The 13,536-nt window shown below is 41.7% G+C and overlaps 1 protein-coding gene across 1 annotated transcript in view; it reads right to left on the minus strand.

The window, feature by feature from the left end:
• The window catches only part of HMGA2 (high mobility group AT-hook 2), a 110,581-nt gene that overhangs the window by 11,576 nt on the left and 85,469 nt on the right, over positions 1 to 13,536 (minus strand). The window contains exon 4 of the mRNA XM_005519330.3: positions 9,625 to 9,657. Within this exon, the coding sequence (XP_005519387.1) occupies positions 9,625 to 9,657 (33 nt within the window). The remainder of the gene's footprint in view (positions 1 to 9,624; positions 9,658 to 13,536) is intronic.

Raw genomic sequence — 13,536 nt, forward strand, 5'->3', positions numbered from 1 at the left:
GAGCAAAAGAAGGTGGATGCCAACCTTAAAAATCCTTAGACTTGCCTAGGTCACTGAAATGCTGTGGGTGACTCTGTTAGCTCTGCTTTCTTGTGGCACTGGAGAAGGAAAAGCCCAAAAGGATACTGGAGGCCTCACAGGTAAAACTGAGTGAATCTACCTTCCCCTTGAGCCCTTGAGGTACTTGAAACAACACCAGTTTCTCTGCACATTTTGAGTGGCAGAGGATGAACTACAGCAATGGTCTCCCAGAATGAGGTAGAGAAATGCTACAGAGGCTTTGAAATGGAGGTCAAATGCACATCATTTACCTTTTGCTCCTTCCCTGCTCCCCCCCTCCCCACTGAAAACTTGAAAAGGAAAATAAAGTAAGGCCTGTTATATTTCTATTCTCCTTTTTTTCTCCCCCTTAAAACAACCACTTGTTACAGACAGGAAGCAACTGCCAAAAGTTGTTCACCTTCAATCCTTTATCACTTAAAAAAGCATTGTGGTTCTGACCACAAAGCCACTGGCAAGAGTAGTTTGGGAAGAGCTATCTATCTACGACGATAAATAATAAAATAAAGCATCTTCCCTTTTGAATCCCAGCTGAGAGATTTTGCCAAGTGATCAAACTTGTCTGAACCTTGGAGCAGCAGCTTTGAAGTAATAAGAAAGAGATTGAAAACTTGCAGCCAAGAGCCACACACACCTCATTAGGGTCCAGCCATGTGGGGAGGCCAAGCAGCAGCCGCCGGGCCCAGCCCCACGTCCCCGCTGGAAAGGGGCTGTGGGAAGGGGAGATAAAAGCGCCTTTCACAGTGGAAGTGCACTGGTGACATTTTTACGAGCGCCAGCCCCGAGGCTGAGCGGCCCTTGCCTTGCCGCCGGGGCAGCCTCAGCAGGCCAGGGCGCGTGGGCTCGGCCGCCGCCATCCTTCTCCGTGGGTTCCCCTGGTTTTCCTCATCCCTTGTTTTTTTTGTTTCTGAAGGAGTGAGTTTAACAGACAGGGCTCTACCTTGCCCTGGCCATTCTCAGAAAAGCCCTCCAAAATGAGAAACATATTTCTTAAAGATAGCAAGCCAGGCTCCCTGAGCTGGTTCAGCACAGTTCACGTGAGACGTTGTAGTATAATTCAGAAAATTATTTTTAACAAAAAACGCCCCCCAACCAAATCAAAACAAAAACAGTAAAGTTTAACAGACTTGTAAAATGCTTTTAAAAATGTCTGACGATTTTGATCACGGATTTTGCCACACAGACACTGGCAAGGCTGCGTGCTTCCAGCAATGCAGAATTTTTAACTTTGAGAGCTGAAGTTCTGGGTTTAATTTTCTGTTTCAGACTAAACAGCAGGTCTGCAGTGAAAGGCAGGCGACAGCTCCTGAGCACAATGGGGCAATGGAAATGCTTCTCTCGCAAACTTTACTGATTGTGTAACCATGGAGCACCTCTTCGTGCAGACGAAAAAACAAAATCAGAGAGGTTTATGTTGGTTTTAATAAACTCCCCCCATCCCATCCCTTTTTTACTGCAAGAATTCAGCTGCCATTTTATTATGTAATGCTGCAGGCTAAAAATATACCCCTAATTTAAGCCACCTTGCCAAAAAATTTACAAATACCAGGTAATCCAAAAAGGGTAGTTATGGTTTAATGACATACTCTTCTTGTCATCTTAGTATGTTCAACTCCTAAAGGATTTAGAGTGATGCATTTAAAGGTTTTTTCAACTTCTAGAATATCTCACACGATCTGGTGGAAAGTGTGAGAAAGTTTGATCCTCCTTAGTGCAAAGCAACAGCCCAACTTTTCTAGATCCATCTATGCAGTGATCCACAGGACAAAGCTCTTTATTTCTCAAAGGAAGATAACCTGATTGAAAGTGAGTGAGGGTCTCCATTTTAATACATAATGGTTATTTCCTTTTGATTATATAATATCTTACGGGAATTTCTTTTCCAATTGAACACATTGAAAATTTATTTTCAAATTGTACACATATACATTCTATAATCAAATCAGAGAAGGTATCCTGCTGGAAATGTGTGTTCAAAACATGTTTATTTTACAACTGAGACAGATATACTGCAATTTATACCTCAATGTTAATCTATTCTCCTCTTTATAAAAATAAAAAAATACTAATATAAATTACAGTTAATGCTTCACTATAAACACAGTTCTCAGGAGTCTATTGAAGTGATGTGTGAGCCCCCTAACTTACTGTAACTGTGTCTTTGCTGTTTTGATTTCAGTTTCCAGAATCTGCTTCAAAATAAGCCTGAGAATCAGGGAAGGGGAGGGGGTGGAAGCTATTCTCTACCCTGAATCTGATATCTCCGGGGTCCTAGAGCTCACAAGTTCCTTCCTTCCAGACTCAAGTCTGGTTTCAATGGAGCTCTCATTTTTCTTCCCACTAATCCTGCCGTGAGATCAACCATTGGTAACTCTGTGAGAAATTAAATACCAGGATGTGGGAAATCTGAGATCTGAATTCAAGCAGAATGTGGGTGATTCATTTTTTTTATTTCTCTCATTCTATTTTCCCATAGTTGTTGTGTGGCAAATAACTCTTCAAACCTGAGATCAGAGATCGGCCCTGAATAATGTAACTACATTGACAGAGCAGAGGCAAAGCAAGAACCACACTGGCAATATTATATCCCTCTCTAATATAAGCATTCGTCATTTCTAAAGAGAGATTTCACCCAATGTTTTCTGAAAACACTCTGGAATTTCCAGAAATGCTTCACGGTGGGATCAGCAGCAGAACTTCATCATAGTGAAGATGCTCACCATCTGCTGGAGCAGACTTCATAAAAAATGCAATGTTTCTTGCATTGGGATCCCAATGAAAAGGGATCCATTCGACAGTTTGCCATGATAATGTGAGTGTTGCAATGCCCAACAGTCAGACAGTGGTTTTTAAGGACTTTTTCCTTCCTCCGTGTGAGAAAAGCACCTTTATTTATTTATTTAGGTCCTGTAAGGATGAACTCAAGATGCTTACAAACATTAGGCTGTGCAAAGATTTAGATCCTTCATGCACTGTTTGGCAAGGTGTTGATGTCTGAAAACCACCTACGTACTTCTGTAGCCCTCAACATGAAGAGCCTAGGACCATAATTCTCACTGCACAGTCTACCATGAGGTTGGGATGCTCCTATACTACTTCTTGTCCACTATCACAGCAGTTCCATGCCTGCAATATCCAATGAGCAATCAATGATCATGAGCTCTGAACGGGCCCCCAGACTGCATCCTGCCTGTCACAGACTGTGTTTGTCATCTGGGCTGCTTCACTCCATCTCAGCACTAAGGAACAGTACATTGAGAGCATCAATGGAAGTGATATAGAATAGAAACTCCACCAGGAAAAATGGTTTTAAAGTGTCTATCACAATTGTTTCACACTGATTATGAAATTTTCACCTCGGTTATCCTCTCTGAGCCACAAGGGAGGAGGCAAGCTCATAGGCTCAGCCTGTCCATCCTAGCCTTAATGTTTGGCACAGGTGTCACAAGCTGAGGGACTGCCCAGGGAGGCCAAATGTCACCCTGGGGTAGCATGGCAGTCCTGATATCAAGGAACTAAATTTGCAAAGTACCAAAAGTGGCTCACAGAGTACAGTAAGAGTAGCTGAAAAATTCTCTTTATTCTTCTATTCTAAGACTGTTATTTTGGATGAAAAGTAGACCTTATAAAATTTCCCAGATGTCAGGGAAAACCCCCCAAAAAATTACATATTGTCTTCTTATTGCTTCCTTCCATAACATGATTAAATATGTTAATAAGGGCTGAGTATACTGCTCTTTTTCCTAGTTAGTTCCTTATTAGTGCTGGTATGTGAAGACTGTAACTATCTATCTGAGCAAATTATTTAACAGACAAAAACTGTATTTTCATTGACCTGAACTTTCATTTCATTTGTGCTTACCTTATCCATCACAGCATACTTAATCTTTAAAATAAAATTTGCAACAGAATTTATATGGTCCTAAATTGGACCAGCAAAGATAGAGCAATTTCCAAGAATTGTTACATAGGTTTGTTTCCCATGCTTTCCAGTGCAACAAATGAGCAAGGATACAACCCTGGAGTATCTGTTAATAATATTTAAGTCAAGGAATAGGGCATCTTTCTGTGGCTTCAGCTGGATGTGGAAGCGCAACAATAATGCTGACCCTTGAAAATGCAGAGCCCTTTATAAAAAGCTCAGGAATCAAACTCTCACCAAAGAGCACTTTCCTCCTCTGCAGCCTTCTGCACCTCATCTTTGCTAATTAGCATTTTGATTATTTCTATTACTATAAGTCCACAGAGTGATCATGCTGGTAGTTTCAGCTTTCTGAGTGTCACTCAGGAAATATCTTAAAATAATCCGTATTTTCAGGGAGTAGTCATGTGCTGCAGAGAATCTTGTATGTCTTGCATGTCTTGTATGAAGGAAGACACCCAGGTATTAGCAGCACTGACTCTTGCTACTCTTGAAAATCTCAGCCAAAATATGTAGCATGTGTATGCAAAAGAAGCACTGTTTAATTTACTCTTGACTGGCACTTTTTTAAACACTGCCCAGCCACTTTTTTAAACACTGCCCAGCCACGTTCCTCAATGGTGTTTCCCAAGTACACACCACAACCCCTTCTCTTCTGGCTATTATTAGTGAGACTTCAGTTTGTGTCAAATCAGAGCCCAGCTCTGAATTGGAAGGAGTACCTCCCTAAACACCTTTTGTGGTCACAGCCATGGGGTCAAACACAAAGCCACCCTGCCCACAGATGTTGCCTGCCCACCTTGGGCTTCTTCCACAAGCAAGGAGTGGGGAGGGAAGAGGTAGTGAGAGGCTGAAGAGGAGCATTGCTGGCATAGGGAAATCTTTTAGCTCACACCTTCATCCTCTAGCCTTCTACCACCATCTGCAACACCTACTCCCTCTGCTATGCAAGGAGTGGCTCAACAGCTGTAGTCCCTGAAGTTTTACATCCCTGCTTTTAGGGTCAGCTCGTGCCCAACACACTGAAAAAGAGCAGGGACCTGAAAGCATGTCTGCATTGAATGGGAAAATGTGTGACCAGTGCTGCATTCAGAAAGCTATCTCCTGTCCTAGAGTTTCCCTCAGGGAAATAAATGTTGTGTGTTTGAGCTGTCAAGAATCCACTGCTGTTCTTGTTCAGAAATGAAGGCTCCTTCTACGTTGAACTAAGTCACAGCACTCCTGCTCTTTGATTGACTCATAAACTGGCTGACAGGGACATGACATCTTCCAGTGGCACAATGCAGTAGGCAAGACTGAATCCCCTAGACAGTGCTTCACAAGCCATGAAGAAAAATCTTGCTAAATCTGATTCCTTTTTGTCACATCAGATTTTAAGTGTGTGCACTTTGATAAGGTATTATCACTGAGAAATGAGTAGCAGGAAAAAATATAGGAAATCCAGATCTTCTTTCCTATACAAAATAACACTTTTTAGCGTTTATTCTTGTTGGATTTGATTTCTTTGGACATTGTGTTAAAAACACCTACTACATTTAGAATGAGGTAGAGAAGTATGCTTCACTTGTTCCCTCAGTGCATGTTTTCTGTACACTCTTCTATGTATACTTTACGTGCACTCTTCTGACTGATACACTTTTATTCTGATCTACACACCATCTTTCTGACTGGTATGCTGTCCTTCAGACTCAGATACAAAAAGATTTCAAGGATTTGAGACTTTAAGAGAGATAAGATTTTCAAAGGGCTGTTCTATGTTCATTATATGTCTTCTGTGGAAATGATGAAAATAAAACATGTCCTGTTTCCAGAAAATTTTGATAGCTTTCATTGTGTTTTCCTAAAAACATCTATTTCCTTCATATTACTTAAGAGTGTAACTCCCCCATATGGCTGAGTCAACAGCTGCTACATATTGCTTAAAAATGAACAAATGAAGAAATTTCTGTTTGGACTATGTATTTGCACACCTCGGTAAAAATATTACGTCATGACTGTAAGCTCCAGCTGTACATTCTTTAGAGACAGAGCAGATTTCGAAGAGTCTCATTTTGAGGTTTAGGCAAATATCTTACGTGAAAGTGCTAAACTTACCAATGTCACACAGTTACGTTGGCTCTTTTCTTCATTTCCCCAAGGAAGTGTGAGAGTATGCACCAGTGATCATCACAAAGATGTGAACAGACCACTGCACTCAAAGACTTGTATTAATAATATGGGTGTGTAGATTTTCAGTGGGTTTTACTGCTGCTATTTACTGTCTGTGTGATGGTAAATCATCAGAGCTCTGTCAAAGTTTAAAGATATTGCAGAAGTTTACATAAACATCTATATGGCCCTAAACTGCACAGCTGACATCCATGAAGAGATTTAGAGCACGGCAGAGCCCTGCACAATGCTTAAAATCTGGGAAATGGTGATAGGAACAGAGCTGTTATTTGCAAAATGAGAATTTTATCTGGTCCTACTGCTTCTGTACTTTTAAAAGTGACACAAACCCAAGAGACATATCTGCTAGCAGCAAGAACAGGAGTGATGTAAACCAACACTCACAGAAATCTTTAAGAATACACATAAAATTCAAAGCACAGGAGACCACTCAGGGACCAAGCCTGAGCAAGAGTTTTTGCCACTTTTACCAAGGCAGGCTCACCATCAACCGGCAGTTCTTGATTGTAACCTCTTACAGCCCCCACCAATGAAGAAAGTATACATTTCTAACTTAATCCAGACTGCTACACAGTAAAGCCACCTGAGAGGATATTTTGAAGGAAACAGATGGAAAAGGAAGAGATTACTCTGAATGTAGTATAAGTTTTACATTATCCTCCATGAACTTCCATGTAGTCCCCATGTTTACATAATTTATCGCTATTTCCTTAAAACAGCTCAGATTAGAAAGCCTGCATGTGCTCATGTTCTTGTTGTTAATTCTGAGTCTGAACCTCCCTATTTTAAAGGCAAATTAGGTACTATAAAAAGAAATCAGAGAGAGGTAACCAGACCTGAGTGAAACCCAGCAACATGAAGTTCTTGATCATCCCAGGAAATACGTTGTTTTACCTTTCCTTCTTTCAGCCTCAGGAAGACACCGTCATGAGCATTTGCTCACAGTGATAAATTTTTGTTCCTAGCCATGCACCTATAACAACAAAACTGCAATGGTGTGGTACTATAAGCATGAGGGTGGGGCCTGTTGAAACCAGGAAGGGTTGAAGGTAAGTTCAGTGATTTCACTGAACATCCTTTTGTCTAAGGATTAAAAACAGAAATGTTGTCTGTGTAAAGACATGGCATATAGATAATTTAAGGTGTTCTTTCACTAGTCAGTTGTGGTAACTGGAGAGATCTAAACAGCCTTCTCTCTCTTTTCATGTATTGTTCTGTGCCTCCTCCCTTTCTGCACAAACACTTCCATTACTAATAGGAATGTCAAAGGGTTTTCTTATCTCTGTCTCACTCTCTCTCTGTCTCTGCCTACAGAGATGCTGCTGAGGCACCACTGCAGCAGTGGTGGCATCCAGCTGGTTGACACACACTACAACATCCCTACCAGAATCACTGCTTCAGCAAATGGTCAGGAAAATCCATATGGGGAATGCTAGTGCTTCAGTTCAAATGCCTACATCATTTTGCCATCAATTAAATCTGTCAGTACTTTGTTCTGCTACAAAACAGAGTCCAGGTCCCCTCTTGTCCTCCTACACCCCAGCCCATCTTCAATCCCAGGTATTTCCTCTTCTCTTGCACCCAGGGTTGCACATGATTATTGTGCAAACAAAACACTTGCAGGAGTGAGTGCCTGGGGAGCTTGGAAACCTGGCAGGACCACAAGGCCATTGGCAGCAATGGTTTCTGCTAGGCTAGGCTGGAGCCATCAGCTCTAGACCCCTTCTTCCTGCTCACCTCGGTGGGATTGAGCTGTGCTGCGTACCAGAGGAAAAGGCAACATTAAGAGCCTCCCAGGAGTCTCTGCCTCCTGGATTTGGTCTCCTCTCTGCAGCAGAGTTTAGCCTCCCTGTCTCTCGGGTGCCACAGAGGAGAGAGCTGGCTTTGTGCCCACTGGCAGATTTACTACCATGTTGTAGTAGGAATAACCTGATTGTAGCAGTGACTTTTGAAGGATATAAGCAAGACATGGAAATATCTTCTATTAGAACAGCTTGGTGTGTTCTGAATTGTGTGGTGTAGTCAGATCAGGCTGTGTTTTTTGCACAAGCTAGCCTAACAAAAGACATTATCTCTCCTAAAGTACTACCAGATTCATCCTGTGTGTTACCTCCATCATTCAGAGACATTAATATTATTAGCTGTGCCATGGATTCATCATTGCTGCAACTGTATTGATTTATTTTGTAGAGATCTGATTCCTGCAAATGCTTTGGAGGGTTACATCATTTTACCCCTTCAACTCATGGCTAGTTCAATTCATGTTTCATATGAAACAGCTCCTAATTCAGATTGCAGTTGATATTATGACAATTGTACAGTGTATAATAATGTATTAGAACCATAAGGTGGAAAAATGAAGGTATTATTCCTTTCTAAAAGCAGACCTCTTTCCAGAAGAGCAATGGACCCTTTATGCTCCTGACTCAGCAATCATTCATCTGTATGGAGGTACAGCAGCACAGCCCATGGTCTCTGCTGGGCAATGATGGACTTGCTCTCATGCCCAGAGTTTTTTTCTGTTGGTGCACATATAACTAAGTGTTAGAGTTAGTTTCTTGGGGTTTTTAACTCAGGGCAGGCTGGGTGAAGAAAATGAAGTGGACTGTAACTGCAGTGTTTGACTGGTTTCATGACACCTTGTGGCTTGCATTTTTTTCAATGTGTTCAAAAATAATAATACAACACAAAAAGTTCCAACACGTTAGTCTTCATGATGGATCCAGTCTAGTTACTACATTCAGCCTATTGAATTTTGTGGATTTAGAGAATCCTTCAGTGTGATGATGCAGAGCGATGCAGAGTCCCCAGGCAGTGCAAAGGAGAGCTTCTTGGCAAAATTCAGGCCTTTTTAAGCAGTTTATCACTTTACAGAGTTTTAAGGCACAATAGGCCCAAGTCAACCAACCACCACACACTGTGATGTGGGCATGCAGCAGTCACGCAGCACATCTCTCATGTCTCTCTACCCCTATTCCAGTTGAGTCACTCTCCCATAGTTCCCTTCTACTTAGCCTGAGTAGTAGACCTGAGCCATGATTTAACAAGGGTAACAAGGCCCTTATTTTAAAAGGCTTTACCTCTATTTTAGGAAAGCAGAGAGGTGGGTTTTATGCATATGCCCCTCTTTGCTGCAATGCAGTTCCCACCTATCCACATTCAGGACACACAGAGGTATTTATTTCATGCTGGATTCACACCACAGAAGTGTGCATGTGTTTCTGCATTATCACTGCAAGGTGACCAATGCAGAAAGAGGACAATTCTGAGCAGGCACTGTCCACTGCTTCCTCCTCTCTTTCCCAAGGGCCACTGCATGTTCTGGTGGTTGTGCCCAGCAAGCCAATAGCTGTCCCCCAGCTCATACAATTAATGCATTTCCCTTCTTTCTTTACAGTAAAAGAGGCCAGTTGAAATACTAAAAAAATGTTTCACTTGAAGTAGTCAAAATAATTTTAATTAGTTTTTCTTACCTGAGCAGGCTTCTTTTGAACCACTTGTTGAGGCTGAAAAGCAAAACAAAGGCATGGTCAGAAACAAAATTAAGTGAGAGCACTTAATTGTGACTTTAAGAGTGCTAGGAAAAATATTTTCAGCAATAGAGATATAACACAGGAAAAGCCCACAGTCAGAAATGGAAAGATGAACATAATCAGCTCTCACACCCAGACTCTCCTATCTACTAGTTTGCTCTGAAGCAATTCATATTACTGTGGATGAAGAGGAGTATGTTAAGTTTTTACAGTTAAAACCGAGGTGAAATCTAATTTAGCATGTTACATCTCTCAGCTCTTCTATGGTACTGCTGCCTTATCAGACCATGAGAGTGACTTGATTTTGTAACTAGATTTTGTTGTCTCTGCTGCTGCCCTGTTACAGCACTCTCATGTCTCTGTGAGTGGAGTGTCCTGCTGTGGGGAAGATCTCCCCACTCATCATAGGTAGGTCAAAGCTCAGGCAGAGAGGTGAAGGATACATAATCCCATTCCTAAACCACAGATTCCCACTTGACCAAAGCCACCCTTGCCAAAATCAAGGAGACTGGGATGGCCAGTGTTTCCAGCCCTTGGAAGTTGTGGTTTGAGACCTTCAGCTGCAGGTGATGCTGTGCTGACCCTTGCAAGCCTATTGGTGTGAATCATGGGGATGCCCATCCTTGGCATGGGGATGCCCATCCTTGGCCAGGTTGGGTGTGTCCACCTGCCTATGCAGGACCTGGTAGTACTACCATGGATTCTCAGCAAGTCTCTCCTGGCTGGTTCCACCCAGGACTGGAAAACACAGTCCTCACATGAGTCAGGAGACCTACCAAAGTGCTGGTGTGCTTCATCCCCACCTGGGAGGAGTACCAATTAAGGAACAAATATAGACATGCTTAAAATACACCAGCATTGCCCAGATGGTGGGATGACCTTTGTGGGTGCTAGCGGCAACACAGAACAATAAGACCACAGATAAAGGATGAAATTCTGACACAGAAAGGACAAAAAGGCTTTTCTTGCTTCAGTGGGACAAAGTTGCTGCCTGCCCCCCTCCCCCAGACATTCTGTTTTTAAAGTATATGAATCACACCCAGTGATTTTCTTGCTGCCCTTCCTTCCTGCTTCATCCTAATCCCAGCCATGATTTTAGTGCCTTGCTTGGGCAGAAGCCAACAGGCATCCCTCTGCACAGCCAAAAACCTAATTTTCATGACAGTGTAGTAGGAAATCACTGGAATATTTTTGAATAAGCAATTTAGTGTAACTGGCCTTTCAGAGCAATATTTTAGTGGGAAGGATCAATGAAAATGTAAATTAAATGTAACTGATTAAATTCAGACTGCCCACCACAAGTGTCCCATTATAACAAGAGATGCTTTGTTTATTTTCAGTCTTTTTCTAACTCAGTGGAATCTGCTCTTGTATTTTTTTATATAACAGGCTCCAAGTTGTGCTCTCAAATAAATATGAGAGGAAAAAAACTATGTGATGACTGGGTCTGTCTTTAAACTTCTGGGTGGACCCTTTCCTTTTCCATTAAATTCCCTTGCAATGGAGAAGCTATTATCAAGGCACACATTTTATTGATGCCTTCTCCAGGTGGACTGCAGGCCCTGAACTCATTAATGGACATTTGCTGCCCTTGGACAAAGGAATGATTTGTTTTAAAGGAATCTCTCATAATTACGGAACTCACTGAGCTGTTCTGTAATCTGCCAATAGTGTTTTTTCACTTTCTTTTCTTTTCTTTTTTTGCCTGTTGATTACACCTGTACATGTGTCTACTCCCAAACCACATGAAATCCACAGAACATTTTTAGAGGCTGACTGTTTTCTTCAGCTCAGAAATCCCCATATATTTTTGGCTGTGCACTCTATGTTCATGTGACTCTCACTCACTGTAGCTCAATGAAATCTTCTGAAAGAGCTGCCAACTTACCATATTTTCCATGAATTAGGTCCTGACACTTCAATGAGAGGAAAGACAATGTCTGAAACAAGGCCAGCTCTGGCTTTCTGCCTAGTATGTGTCACAGTAATTCTACCAGCTGCCCTTCTACACAGCAGTTCATACTTTTCAGACCACCAAAAAGCCCCTTGAATACTTTCAGTGATAGCTGGGGCTTGAGCTGCCAGCATGTTTTCCCAGCCTCTGGCACCCAGTGGCTTTGGACTGGACCTTGAAAGTTTTTTTGCATGCATTTGTTTTGTTTTGTTATTTTTATGAATGGCTTCCACAGGGGACTCTGACTCCAGCACAACCCTATCCAGCCATTCATAAAAAGCAGAAGGAAAATATTGTACTTTGCCCAGTTGGAAACTGTCTGTGATACTGACCAAGGCTTTCAAGAATTTTAGTCATTCAAGACCTTTGCTATAGTAGTGCTTCATGTCGAGAGCTCCTTGGCAGTGCTTGCTTACTGCCGGCTAGGTTTCCACTGGACTTGGGATCTGGAGACCAGCACATGTTATGCTTGCTCCCTTAAATGGAAGAAGTTTAGCTATGCAAGTCCAGAAGCAGGGCTCAGTCCCTGAGCCAGTATTAGTGGCACACACCACTGACACGCTGGGAGCTGCGCCCACTCATGTCACATCGAGGGCTCCGGCTTGTGGCAGCTGAATCGCTGCAAGTGCCAGTTTTCAAAGGAATTGCTTTTCCTGCTTCAGCCTGGCTGAGTGGGAAAGGTGGCTGGACATATAAATCCAGTAAGGTCCAGTCCTGTGAGAACTAGTGCCTGCTCACTTAGGTCACCCTGAGCAGAAGAACTGAGGTATTCAGGAATAACAAGAAATTTCCCAAGCACCCCTTTAATCTCTTTAACTGCTGTGGATGTGATGCCTTCGGAACCATTTTGACACACTGCAGATACTAATGCTTCAACTTGCTAAACCTTGTGTTTACTGAGTTAAAAGATCTTTTCAGGGCTTTGAAAGTGACACCTCTGATTCACAAGTGCTGCATCTGCATGTTCAATTAACTGGAAAGAAAGACAATCTGCCTTGGTTATGGAGAAGACTGGAACTATAAGATAGCCATGGACAAGAGATGTTAAATAGGTGCTCTGGAGCAAAATAAAGCTGTAAGCAAGAAACAAGAGCTCTGAACTATTACATATTTTCCCTGCTAGGAGTCTGCAGAGTAAGATGGTAAGTAGAAGTAAGATGGTAAGAAAAGTAGAACTTCTACTCTGTCAGAGGTTCTCTCACTTGTGTTAGCCATCTTAAGAGGAGATTTGTGCAACACAGTGCTGTCATGTTTTTTATATCCTAAGTTTGAAAAACAGCTATTGTACACTGCATGTAGATCAGCTGATGTTCCATACACTTGAAAGCAAACTTCAGGGTTTTTTATATCATACCCAAGTACAAGTCAACACTAGGTGACTTTTGTAAATAATGTATGATACAGGAAGAACAAGCGACAGTGTTGGAAAAATCCTATGACCAGATCATTTAAACGTCTATCAAAGAAGAACAAATCTAAAATGCATCAGTATTTCTTTTGCCATGCTTAAAATATTAAGTATGTGAGCTAAGGCAAAAGATAATAATTTAAAACTTGAGGATAATATTCCTAACTTTGAACAGGAAAAATCCCACAAAATGCCTAAGAAGGAGAATACACAAAATTTTGATGGTTTTATTTCTGCTGTAAGTTTTGAGTGCTAAAAGCCCAACTGTTTATCTTCTACACTTCTTCTACTCCCCCTTTGACACACACGCCTCATTTTGTTTTTTTATTTTCAAATTCTGTTACTTTATGTCAATATCATACACATATCCTTACAGCTCATACTGGTCAAACAATTTCTTTGCTTTCTATATGAGAACAAAAGAGCAGCCTCATGTGATGAGTTCATATTCATCTTGTACCAGCAGTCTAAAGTTGTATCAAATTCAATT

The sequence above is a fragment of the Pseudopodoces humilis genome, chromosome 5, assembly GCF_049639895.1.
Source record: "Pseudopodoces humilis isolate 2021_Gansu_Grassland_sample_001 chromosome 5, ASM4963989v1, whole genome shotgun sequence".
In the NCBI taxonomy this organism is placed as follows: domain Eukaryota; kingdom Metazoa; phylum Chordata; class Aves; order Passeriformes; family Paridae; genus Pseudopodoces; species Pseudopodoces humilis.